A 13,132-nucleotide genomic window follows, 5' to 3' on the forward strand; every position below is an offset into this window, starting at 1 on the left:
AACCATAATTCCCTTTCCAGATTTCTCTTTGGTTTCCTTTACCACTATCTCAATGTATATGTGAACTAGCTTAGCGATTCACTGGAACTTGCAAACATGTCTCGTTCTCTTTTTCAGCTACAGATTTCCTTTGAAGTCCTTTGATTTTGTAATTGCAGTCTGCTTTGCATTTTGTTGAATAAGTCATAGGAATTTGCAAAGAATGGTGTTTCAATCTAACTGGAGACACATAGTGACTGAGTGTTTTGAAAAGTTGATGCTGACAATGTGGTTTAGGCAGTGGTGGGACATAGCCACAGCATGTGTTTTATTTATTTATGTTTTTGTGTTCCAGTGATCCACATTGTAAATATTTCACAGGATACACAATTTGTCAGTTTTACAAGTTTGGTGTGGTTACATACTACAGTATTATATAAACAGTACAAATCAATTTTGTGTTGAAGTATCTACAAATAAGGTTCTGTTACAAAAATAATTTTTTTTATATAAATAAATAGTACAGAAAATCTATTGAAGAAAAATATATATACTCATATTTACAATAATAAATAGACAGGACCACAAATAAGAATCTTCGTTAAGTACGGTATCTGTGAGTTCCAGGTACTTTACATAGTGGTCCAGGAACTATCCTATAGTGTAAAATGACGCTTGCTATAGAACCTGCTTTAAGTTAAATAAAAAAAGAGGGCTATTCATTTACTAAATACTTAATTTGTGAAGGGAGGGCATTAAAAATCTTACAGCCACTGAAATGGACCATCTTCTGTACTATACTCCAATTTCCTTGGTCATAGTGGATATTGTCTTTTCTTCTAGTGTTGTGGCTATGATACTATTACGTTTCAAAAGGGGCTTTATTGCCTTATGGAGCACATAAGGGAGAATATATATTGTACAGAGTGTGTGAAGATTTTAAGTTCCTTAAAAAGATTTCTGCATGTTGCTCTTTGGTGTACTCCGCTCATGATTCTTGTGGGTCTTTTCTGTGAACAAGCACTTTTCTAGCTAGTGGCTCATTTCCACAAAATATGGTGCCACATGCTGTGAAAATAACCATAATAAGCTGATTTAATGGTTTTAATGTTTCTATAAGAGCAAACAATGTGTAAAGCATAAGTTGCAGAATTCAGTCTTTTGCATAGATCCAGGATGTGGTTTGAACAGTTTAATTTGCTGTCAGAATGTAAGTCCTGGTATTTTGAACTGTCCACCCTATCTATCTGGTATTTCTTCAGAGATTGCGTGCAAATGAATATAGTTTGTTTCACTGTTATTAACAGAAAGACCATTTACATTAATCCCATTCACGGTATCCCTAAAAGCCTTATTAGTTGACACCTCAAGTTTCTGTAATGAATTGTCAATAAGTAGTGTACTGTCATTAGCAAAGATGGTGAGTTTACAATATTCTGTACAAGTATGTTGCTCATTAATAAAAATAATAAAAAGTAGCAGACCCAGAACTAAGCCCTGAGGCACTCAGCATATGTTGGTTGCCATTCTGATGATATTGAGACACCTCAGGTACCCAGTACATCTTTCTCTTTTCTGTTTGATAAACACAAATCAAGCCACTTCCCCTGTCGCACCACTTGTGCCTAGATATGTAGCTTTTGTGTAAAAGTATTTGATGACTGTGACAATATTGCAGAAAGGAAAGTTGCTACTCATCACATAGCAGAGATACTGAGTCACAGATTGGAACAACAAAAAATCACAAATATAGCTTTTGGCCAGTAAGGGCTTAGTCAAAATTAGACGACAAACACACACATACAAACTCATGCAGATGCAACTCACACACACATGACTGCAATCTCAGGCAGCTGAGGCCGCACTGCGAGCAGCAGCACCAGTGCATGATGGGAGTGGCGACTGGGTGGGGGTGAGGAGGAGGCTGGGGTGAGGAGAGGGAGGGATAGTAGGGTAGGGGTGGCTGACAGTGATGTGCTGTTGGGGAGTGTGCAGGGACGAGGCGGTAAGAGGGTAGGACAGCTATGTGCAGTCAGGAGGTTAGACGGAGGGCAGCGGAGACTGATGACTGACATAAATGCTTTTCTTGGGTCACAAAAATTTCCAACCATCTTCATCTTTTTGTTGAAGTACTCCAAAACATTGGCAGCAAATGCAAATACTGTATCTTCTGTTGATAAACCCTTCTGAAATCCAAACTGAGTTTTGCTGATGATGTGGTGCTTAACAGTCCTGGCATGCATTAGTTTCTCCATAATTTTGGAAAAACTTGTCAGTAGTGAGACTGACTAATAGTCAGCAGTATCTGCTTTACATCCTTCCTTATACATGGGTCTTACAACTGCATACTTAAGCCTTTCAGGAACTATTCCTTGCTTAGTTGGTACAGGTCAGCCTCACCATGAGTCCATACAGCAAAGATGCCATCAATCTATCTAAACCAAACCAGGGGCTGAAGGCAAAATACATATTACCGAAGGCAGAGCCACCTATGAAACATGTCAAATACCAGATGATATGTAAACACTGTTCGGCATTTTACATCGGCACGACTACCACCCAGTTATCAGTCAGGATGAATGGGCATAGGCAGAGGGTGTATACCAACAACACACAGTATCCTGTTGCAGAGCATGCTTTACATCATGACTCGATGCCTGTTCCATGACACATGTGATTTGGATTTTTCACCTAGACACCAGTTTCTCAGAACTCCACAGGTGAGAACTAGTGCTACAACATGTCCTTGGTTCTCACCACCCACTTGGCCTTAATTTACATTAATTCCTTCTGTCTCATAATTTCTTCACAGTAACTACTCCTTTCTTCACTCCATTTTAGTTTTATACACCTTTCATAATCTGATGTATCTATTTTTTGCTGTTGCCCCTGTCACCTCTTTTACATACAATTCACTTAGCTTTTCACTCTTATTAACTCGTGCATGATTCACATAAAACTTTGGAGCTGATAGGCCTTGGTCGATATTTAAAACTCTCCCCTGACATTTCATCTCCCACTGCGGGAGACATCCTCTGAGGTAAAGTGGCGAACTCCTTTACCTCAGAGGATGCCTTCAGCAGTGGGAAACAAAATGTCAGGGGAGAGTTTTATACACTGATCATGGCCTACCAGCCTGAAAGTCTTAAGTAAAGACAATACCGGCCACGAAAGCCTACATTGTATGATCATGCATGATGTTTAAGCAGTAATGTCAGGCTAGCATGTTACCCTGTCATCCACCTTTAATCTCTCAGGTTTTCAAATCTCATCTGTCGTCCCCAACAATCAGTCTTTCCTTTTCATCCCGTCCAGCAAGTAGGCCCTGACACAATGTTCTGGATAACTTTCTGAACTCTACCTGTTTCCCTAAACCTCTCCTATCCTTTTCCTTTCCCCCCCTTTTCCTTTCCCACCCTCTTCCTTACCCTTCACCTCTTCTGCCAGGAGGAGGAGCCACTGGCTCCGAAAGCATGTAAAAGTTAAACCTTTTTGTGTGTGTGTTCTCCTACCACCACTTGCTGAGTAGATTTTTTATCTATCCGTTTACATTATACTGTCAGTAACTGATTGTTCTTGTTGTTACAGATACTAAACTATAAGAGCACATCAGGTGTTCAAGTCTGTTCTGTGTGTATTTTCTGTTAAAAAGTTCACATTAAGGTCACTCATTTCAACGAACAATTTAGTTTTTCAGGACAGGTGGGACAAGAGAGATTTGATATGTCTCTGAAAAACATTTTTATATCCAGAAAGTGCCTTATAAATTGACGGGACAATAACTGTTGTACTATCTGCTGTTATCTAGATGCCACACACCTCAAATTGCCATTTACCACAATATTTGCTTACATCTGAAGATTTATACACAACATTATTTCTAACAAATGTTGTAGCTCCACCTTTTCGCATATTAGATCTACAATAACGATCAACTAAACAAATGTTTTCAGTCTGTAACACGTGGATTCTGTTCATGATATGATGTTCAAAGAAAAACTGTGTATAAAATTCACTTCTATTTCATATCTGTTTTATTTTTCAGAACTCTTATATTTCGATGAAATGCAGACTTGTTCAGAATTGGATTTGTATGATATGTCTTTGGTTTGAAGATGGCCAATGATGGCTGAAACCAGTCATTTTGTTTCGAAATTAGTGTGATTATTTTCAGTAAGTCAGAGTTAGTATAGCATCACATGTTCCTTTATTTCTCCCAAATCAAAATGATCTTAACAAAGACTCAGATGGTGGAGTAAATCTCGTACATTAGATTTACACTGAATGTTTAACAGTGTCTAATATAACTTTGATAATACTCTTTATTTGTGATGTTCTCAGCATGGTGGCTGTAAATTTATCTTTTCTCCTCTGCTGTCACTCTATGAATATTTTACCCTACCCTTTCCCATCCTCCTAATCAAATTAGCTGTGGTTGTGGCAGCTAGAGACAGAGAGTGATAAGAAAGTGTAGAGACACACTGATAGCTCTTAAGGTAAGTATAATAGAAACAGTGCTTAAATTAAAAATCTTGCTTTGTTTCATAGCAAATTCAAGGGTTCAGGAGCCCAACCTATAAGTTAAGAAAAAAAGTTATAGCAAAATTATAATGAAATTCTCATACACATTATAGAATAAAAGTGACATGTGTAAAGAATACGTAACCTCTGAACAGTGCACAACTTGAAACATATGATGTAGTATTACAAGTGATATCAATTTTCTCTTTTGTTCTTGCAGGGATGCTGTTATCTTCATTTCTGTGGGGCTTTTTATCAGATATGCTTGGCAGAAGAAAACTTATCATTGTAGCTTATGCAGTGGATGGAGTTTTAAATTTGATTGGGAGTTTCACACAGAGTTTTGCATTTTTGGTAGTAATCAAATTTATGACTGGTGTTGTGTAAGTATAGCATTATAATGTGTTTTGGTACAATAATGTATTTGCTCAGTTTTTCTTAATACCAAGTCACTGGCTTCACCTTTTATTTTACTTAATCTGTCAGTACATGCACAGCTGAATTATTAAGCTCAGAACAGGTCCGTAGAGAAGACATTTGTTTGAAAATTTTCATGTGGAATGTAAAGAAGAATGTCAAAATTGAAATTAAATTTTAAGTGAAAGTACTATTTACCTGAAGGAAAAGTATATTATGATTTTTATTTATTTTTATTTATTTATTTATTCATCCGTGGAACAATAAATATTGTATGGATGTCGTCAATTTATAATACATGAGCACACATTTACATTGAAACAGATTTCTCATATTTTGTGTAGTTTTTATAACTAGTCATACACACATTTATAATTACATAATATTTTGGTGATAATGTCATATGTTGCTAATAATTGTGGCCTTTGATTGTGTTAATCATGGAATTCTTTTAGATAAGCTAAATCATTATGGTTTGAGTGGGGCAGTGCACAAATGGTTTAATTCATACTTAACTGGAAGAATGCAGAAAGTTGAAATAAGTGGTTCATGTAATGTTAAAACAACAGCTGATTCCTCAAACTGAGGGGCTATCAAGTATGGGGTCCCACAGGGTTCGGTCTTAGGTCCTTTACTGTTCTTGATATACATTAATGACTTACCATTCCACATTGATGAAGATGCAAAGTTAGTTCTTTTTGCTGATGATACAAGTATAGTAATAACATCCAAAAACCAAGAACTAAGTGATGTAATTGTAAATGATGTTTTTCACAAAATTATTAAGTGGTTCTCAGCAAATAGGCTCTCTTTAAATTTTGATAAAACACAGTATATACAGTTCCGTACAGTAAATGGCACAACTCTAGTAATAAATATAGACTTTGAACAGAAGTCTGTAGCTAAGGTAGAATTTTCAAAATTTTTAGGTGTGTCCAATGATAAGAGGGTAAACTGGAAGCAACACTTTGATGGTCTGCTGAAACGTCTGTGTTCAGCTACGTATGCTATTAAGGTTATTGCAAATTTTGATGATAAGAATCTCAGTAAATTAGCTTACTATGCCTACTTTAATTCACTGCTTTCGTATGGCATCATATTCTGGGGTAATTCATCGTTGAGTAGAAAAGTATTCATTGCTCAAAAACGTGTAATCAGAATAATTGCTGGAGCCCACCCACAGTCATCCTGCAGACATCTATTTAAGGATCTAGGGATCCTCACAGTAACCTCAGAGTATATATATTCACTTATGAAATTTGTTGTTAATAATCCAAACCAGTTCAAAAGTAATAGCAGTGTGCATAGCTATAACACCAGGAGAAAGGATGATCTTCACTATGCAGGGTTAAATCTGACTTTGGCACAGAAAGGGGTAAATTATGCTGCCACAAAAGTCTTTGGTCACCTACCAAACAACATCAAAAGCCTGACAGATAGCCAACTAACATTTAAAAATAAATTAAAGAATTTCTAGATGACAACTCCTTCTACTCATTGGCTGAATTTTTAGATATAAATTAAGGGAAATAAACAACTTAAACATTAGTGTCATGCAATATTTTGTGTAAAATTTAATATCTTGTACAGATATCTTTTATTAACCTGACACGTTCCACATCATTACGAAGTGTCGTATTCGTGATCTATTGAACAAGTATTAATCTAATCTAATCTAATCATCTATGTTAAATATTCTTTTACAGTATAACAACTTTTACTTACTAAGAAGGTTTTAAGCTTTTGTCTGAAAGTGACGGGCTCATTTATTTCTTTAATTTCCTGTGGTAATTTGTTATACAGTTTTATCCCACTATAAAACATACTTTTTTGTGTCTTTGCCTTGTTCTTTCTATCTAGATGGAGGTGGTGACAAGCTTTTGTTTCATGGTCATGAATTAGGCTGTTTGTGTTGTACATGTTGAGATTTTTCTTAATGAACGTTATGTTCTGAAAGATATACTCACAAGAAACAGTTAGAATTCCTAGCTTTCTAAATAATTCTAGACAGTGGGCCCTGTTGTTGCTGTTTGTTAGTATCCTTATGGCTCTTTTTTGTACTTTGAACACAGTTTGTATGTTACTGGCACTTGTTCCCCAAAACATGATCCCATAGCTGAGGACTGAGTGTAGATATCCTTAATATGTTATTTTAAGACAGGTATTATTGCATACCGGTGCAAGGATTCTAAGAGCATAGCATGCTGTGGATAATTTCTTTACCAAAATGTTGACATGGTTTGTCCATTTCAGTTGGCTGTCTACATTCATCCCTAAGAATTTGGTACTTGTTACACATTCTAATTCATTATTATTAACTTTTATTCTAGTGGCATTGTGTTTTTTGTTCAATTGGAAGTTAATATAGTTAGTTTTATTTACATTTAGGGTTACTTTATTTTTTAATGACCAGTTGTGGACATCATTGAGAGCCTCATTTGCTCTTTCTGACAGTTATGTTGGATTTTCACCTGTTGTTACTATGTTGCTGTCATCAGCAAAAAGTATCTTTTCTCCATGTCTGATACTTTGTGGGAAGTCGTTAAAGTATATAAGAAACAATATTGGGCCTAATACACTTCCCTGTGGGATGCCTATATTCACATGTTCTGGGTCAGACAGGTGTTTTACAAGGGAATTGTTTGAAACTTGTGATATCTCAACTCGATGAACTCTGTTTTCCAAGTATGATTTGAACCACTCCTTTGTCACTCCTCTTATTCCTATTTGCCCTAATTTATAAGTAAGATTTTGTGGTCAACCGTATCAAAGGCCTTGGACAAGTCTAAAAACATACCACTTACATTTTCACCTTTGTCCAGTGCTTCTAAAATTACTTTAGTGAACTGTGCTATAGCAGATTGTGTGCCTTTTTTCTGGGCTTAAATCCAAATTGGTCATTGGAAAGAAGGTTATATTTATTCAGGTAATTTAGCAGTCTCTTTTTGACTAGTTGGGGTTCTTGGGGAAGAAGACCAGACATCGAGGTCATCGGTCTCATCGGATGAGGGAAGGAGGGGGAAGGAAATCAGCCGTGCCCTTTCAAAGGAACCATCCCGGCATTTGCCTAGAGCGATTTAGGGAAATCACGGAAAACCTAAATCAGGATGGCCGGACGCGGGGTTGAACCATCGTCCTGCCGAATGCGAGTCCAGTGTCTAACCACTGCGCCACCTCGCTCAGTTTTGACTAGTATTTCTATTATTTTAGAAATAATAGACAGTATAGAAATTGGCCTGTAGTTCTCTACATTTTCCACAGCTCCGTTTTTAAGGATAGGTATAACTTTTGCTTGTACTCCGGAAAGTATCCAGATTCAAAAAATTCATTAATTATGTCTGTTAATGGGCCCTTTATGGAGTCTATACATGCTTTAATTACGCAGACTGGGATTTCATCAAGTCCTACTGAAGTTTTATTTTTTAGTTGATGTACTACTAGTGCCACTTCCCTTTCTGTAGTTGGCAAGAGCACCATTGAGTTTGTTGGCTGGTTCTGAGTAGGTAAATCATAAGTATCTGGAAATATCTGCTGTAATTTTTTTGCATTACTACTGAAATATGAGTTGACAAAATCAGCTAATTTTCTAGGGCTACCTACTGGTACATCTTTGTTTTTAATATGTGAATTGAGGTCCTTTTTAGCAGTAATATTTTGTTGTTTGAAAGTTTTTTTGCGGCTAGCAGCACCTCTCTGTATATTTTCCTGTACTTTTGTAGAATTGCAGAACTTCTGGGTTAGATTGATTATTTTTTTATGGAGTTGAGATATCTAAGAGTTTCTGAGGATTTTTTGATACCTGTAGTCACCCATTTATTTCTCTTTGTAGTTTTAATTTGATAAAGAGTTTTGGGAAACATCTCTTCAAATCTGAGTTTAAAAATTGACATGAACTTGATAAATGTCTGATTTGCATTGGTTTCTGCATTGACTTCCCTGCAATCTTCATATTCTAGCTGGGATTTAAACTCATACAGGGCTGATTTGGAAAACATTCTTTTGTATGTACACAGTTTAGGAGGAGTTTCTACATGAAAGTTAGTTTTTAAGATCTGGCAGAGGTGGTCTGATAGGCCCAGGTTTTGAACAACAATATGACATTTTTTACTATCAATATCTGTAGCTACATGATCTATAGATGGGGAAGATTCTTTTGTTAATCTAGTTGGACATTTAACAAAGGAGGATATTCCATAACAGATTAGAATATTCACGTATATGTTGCTAGCCTTATCAGGCTTCATCATACTAATGTTTAAGTCACCACAGATAATTACATTTGCTTTTGGTCCAGAAACCTTGTCTAAGCTTTGATTCAGTTTTGAGTGGACAGACAATTCATGTTCAGTTACTATATATAAAAAGCAAATCTTTGTGATACATTAATTTTGTGTGCTACACTGGGACTCAAGACAATCACTTGTATTTCTCAGGCATCAATCAGTCAAATATACCACATGAGCCCTCCTCTTGACCTGATTAAAAGTTCCAACTTTTCAATATGTCCCTCCTAGTTCTATAAAATCTATAGTGTTTCCTAATAAGAGTATGTAAGCTATGTCAGTTAGATGTGTATGTTAGTTTGGTTCAGAATCAATGTCAATGTCTTTGCAGTTTGGAGAAATAGCATCTCTCAACTTATCTACTTTTTGGGAAAGCTGAAATCCTTACTTATTACAAAATTTCCATACTTTTCTTTAGAATCCGTGTCCTCTTACTTGAGATAGATGTTTATATTTGGCTCATCTTGTACTGCCTCAAAGTATGCTCTGTAGCTCTCTAGTATAAGTTTTCCTTTATGATAGTACACAAATATTCTTTTTGTATAAACAGTCTCCATGTAGTACAGTGCGTTCGTCGCACCTGAAGATGTTGGCCAGTTGCGCTGATGAAATATTGTGGAGTTTTCACTATGACATCCGACGTCTCGCCCGAGAACCATATATACAACATGTCCGTCGGGAAAGCCTCAAGCAACACAGTCTCCATGTAGTATGGTTCTGGTGGTAGCCTGTGACTGTTTAACACTTTCCAGATGGAGCCTAAGTCCCATTCAGTAACTGTCCACAGCCAGTGCCCGAGCAAGACTCAGGAACCATCTTGAAAAGTTAACTATTGTTATGTAAGAATGTTTACATTGTTCTGAGTAAATATAATCAGCTCCCAACTTGCCTCATGATTCACTTCATACAAATTAGAAAAACAAAAATTAATCTTATACACAAACATAATTCCTTTTTTAATTTTTTTTAGCTTTCCAGCATAGGCAAATAAATACAAGAGGACCCTAATTGACAATGTTTTCTTTGATGATGCTCAGAGCAAGAAACTATCTGTTTACCCAGTAACAAATGTTCCCTCTGTTCATGATGCACAATTAGTTATGATAAATAACTTAGTGCCTTACATAATGGATACTTCTCAATGGAAATCAGATAGAATAATTAATGACTCCAGAAAATATGTTTTTAAGAATAGTTTACAGGAGATGACCTGGGATGTAATTTATAATGAACCAAATACTATCATAAAATTTAATCTATTCCATGATAAATCCATATCATTATTTGAAAATAGCTTTCCACCTAAGCTAAACAGAAAAGGACACTAAATGGCCATGTAAAAAAACCATGGACCACTTGAGGGATTAAAGTATCTTGTGAAACGAAAAGGAAAATGTATCTTTTGGCAAACACAAGTAGGAATCTGGCAGTAGTTGCACACTACAAAAACTACTCAAAATTACTAAGAGAAGTTATTAAAAAATCAAAGAATATTCACATAATGTCAGAAATCAGTACTTCCAGCAACAGACTTAAAGCTATATGGAACGTAGTGAAATGAGAGGCAGGACAACCAGCCACAGAACAGGACAACATCATTACTGAACTGAATGGAAGGGCTATACTTGATGTGTCACCATTATCAAATGCACTTAATTAATCACTTTGAAATGTGGTAGAAAACATAGGGACTAACAGTTAAAGAGCAAAATCACAACAGTATGTTGGAAAGATAACTTTCATAAAATTCAATCACATGAATATATCACCAATTTGTTCTCCTAGAATTAAGGAAATTGTACATTCTCTCAAAAATAAAAGCTCATCTGATTTTGATGGTGTTTCCAACAGAGTATTTAAAAATTTGTTCCCATGTAATTAGGCTAGTCTTATCTGAAGTATGCAATGTATCACTAACTCACGGCATTTTTCCAGAGAGGCTAAAATATGCCATTGTTGAACACCTCTTTAAGAAAGGTAATATGAGAGATGTCAATAACTACTGACCTGTTTCACTGCTGACATTGTTCTCCAAAATTTTTGAGAAGATGATGTATTCTAGAATAGTGTCCTTAGTAAATCTCAGTTTGGGTTTCAGAGGGGTTGCTCTATTGAGAATGCCATTTACACATTCAGTCACCAGATTTTGCAAGCATTAAATAATAAAATAGTGCTGGCTAGTATTTTCTGTGACCTAAGGCATTTAACTTTATGAATTACAGTATTCTCATAGATAAATTGATGTCTTATGGGACTGATGGTATAGCCAATCAATGGATAATGTTGTATCCCACCAAAAAAATGCAGAAAATTGTACTCAGGAATTCAAGCAATATATTCCAGGGACATAATTCTCACTGGAGAGAAATCATTTATGGGGTTCCCCAAGGTTCAATCTTAGATCTACCACTATTTCTCATATATATGATCTTCTGTCTAGTATACAGGAAGCAGAACTAGTTCTTTTTGCAGATGACACTAGTATTGTAATCAATCCAAGCATACATACAGAAACAGAAGAAAAGGTAAACATAGGTCTCAAAAGTATCATAGACTGGTTTTCTGTGAATGGTGTCACCTTCAACTTTAAAAAGCCACAGCATATTCTGTACATCTATGGGTACTACGCCAACAATAGGTGTAACACATGGTGATGAAATAATAAGTAGGGTGGGAACTCCAAAATTATTAGTGATCAATACTGATGAGAATTTAAACTGGAAAAAAAAACACACACGTTTTGGAGCTCTTAAAATATCTTCATTCAGCCACACATGTGTTTAGAATCATGGAAAATCTTGGTGGAGAGAAATCAGTAAGTTGAGATATTTTACATGTTTTAATTCTATAAATTCTATAAAGTCATATGGAATAATATTCTGGGGCAACTCATCTTTAACAAAGAAAGTCTTCATCGTGCAAAAATGTGCTTTAAGAATACTGTGTGGTGCTGACCCACGATCATCTTGTAGGCATCTGTTTAAAGGAGTTGGGCACTCTGATTGCTGAGTCACAATATATTTACTCCCTCATGAAGTTTGTTGTAAATAATCCACTACATTTCAAAAGGAACAATGATGTACATAATTACAATACCAGAAGGAAAAATGGCATTCATTACTCCACATTAAGGTTGCCTTTAGCACAAAAAGAGGTGCACAATGCTGCAATAAAAATTTTTAATCACTTACTCTGTGATATTAAATGTCTTGACAGACAGTGAAGTAAAATTTGAAAACAAACTGAAAAAGTTTCTCCTTGACAACTCCTTCTATTCTGCATGAGAATTGCTATTACTGTAGGCATTATTAACTCGTATCTGTATATCTTTTTTCTTTATGTAATTAAAAAAAAAAAAGAAAAGAAAAAAAAAGAAATAAAAACCTTAGAAATGTTCAGAATGTAACCATGTGTACAAATTAATTTGTGATGTGAATATAAAATGACTCATTCTACATCATTATAAATTATCACGCAAAATTTTCCCTGTGAGATGTGACAATAACTAACAATAGGGGATTCTTCCTACAAAAATTCCTCTTCTATACACCACTACAAATTCAGATTTGAGTTGCTCTGAATGAAATGATCAACCTTTGGCCACCACTTGTGCAGGATTCTTAAAACTTAAAATTAGTTGAATGTTATCTATTTATCACAATATACCTATAATACCAAATGCACTATTCATCATAATATTGTAAAATTTATAGTTTCATCTACATCTACATTCTACATTTATACTCCGCAAGCCATCCAATGGTGTGTGGCGGAGGGCACTTTATGTGCCACTGTCATTACCTCCCTTTCCTGTTCCAGTTGCGTATGGTTCACGGGAAGAACGACTGCCGGAAAGCCTCCGTGCGCACTCGAATCTCTCTAATTTTACATTTGTGATCTCCTCGGGAGGTATAAGTAGGGAGAAGCAATAT

At 35.7% G+C, this 13,132-nt stretch overlaps 1 protein-coding gene across 1 annotated transcript in view; it reads left to right on the top strand.

Annotated features, from left to right (window-relative positions):
• The window catches only part of LOC124799171 (synaptic vesicle glycoprotein 2B-like), a 239,455-nt gene that overhangs the window by 119,858 nt on the left and 106,465 nt on the right, over positions 1 to 13,132 (top strand). The window contains exon 4 of the mRNA XM_047262709.1: positions 4,721 to 4,883. Within this exon, the coding sequence (XP_047118665.1) occupies positions 4,721 to 4,883 (163 nt within the window). The remainder of the gene's footprint in view (positions 1 to 4,720; positions 4,884 to 13,132) is intronic.

This window comes from Schistocerca piceifrons, chromosome 5 (assembly GCF_021461385.2).
Source record: "Schistocerca piceifrons isolate TAMUIC-IGC-003096 chromosome 5, iqSchPice1.1, whole genome shotgun sequence".
Classification (NCBI taxonomy): Eukaryota; Metazoa; Arthropoda; class Insecta; order Orthoptera; family Acrididae; genus Schistocerca; species Schistocerca piceifrons.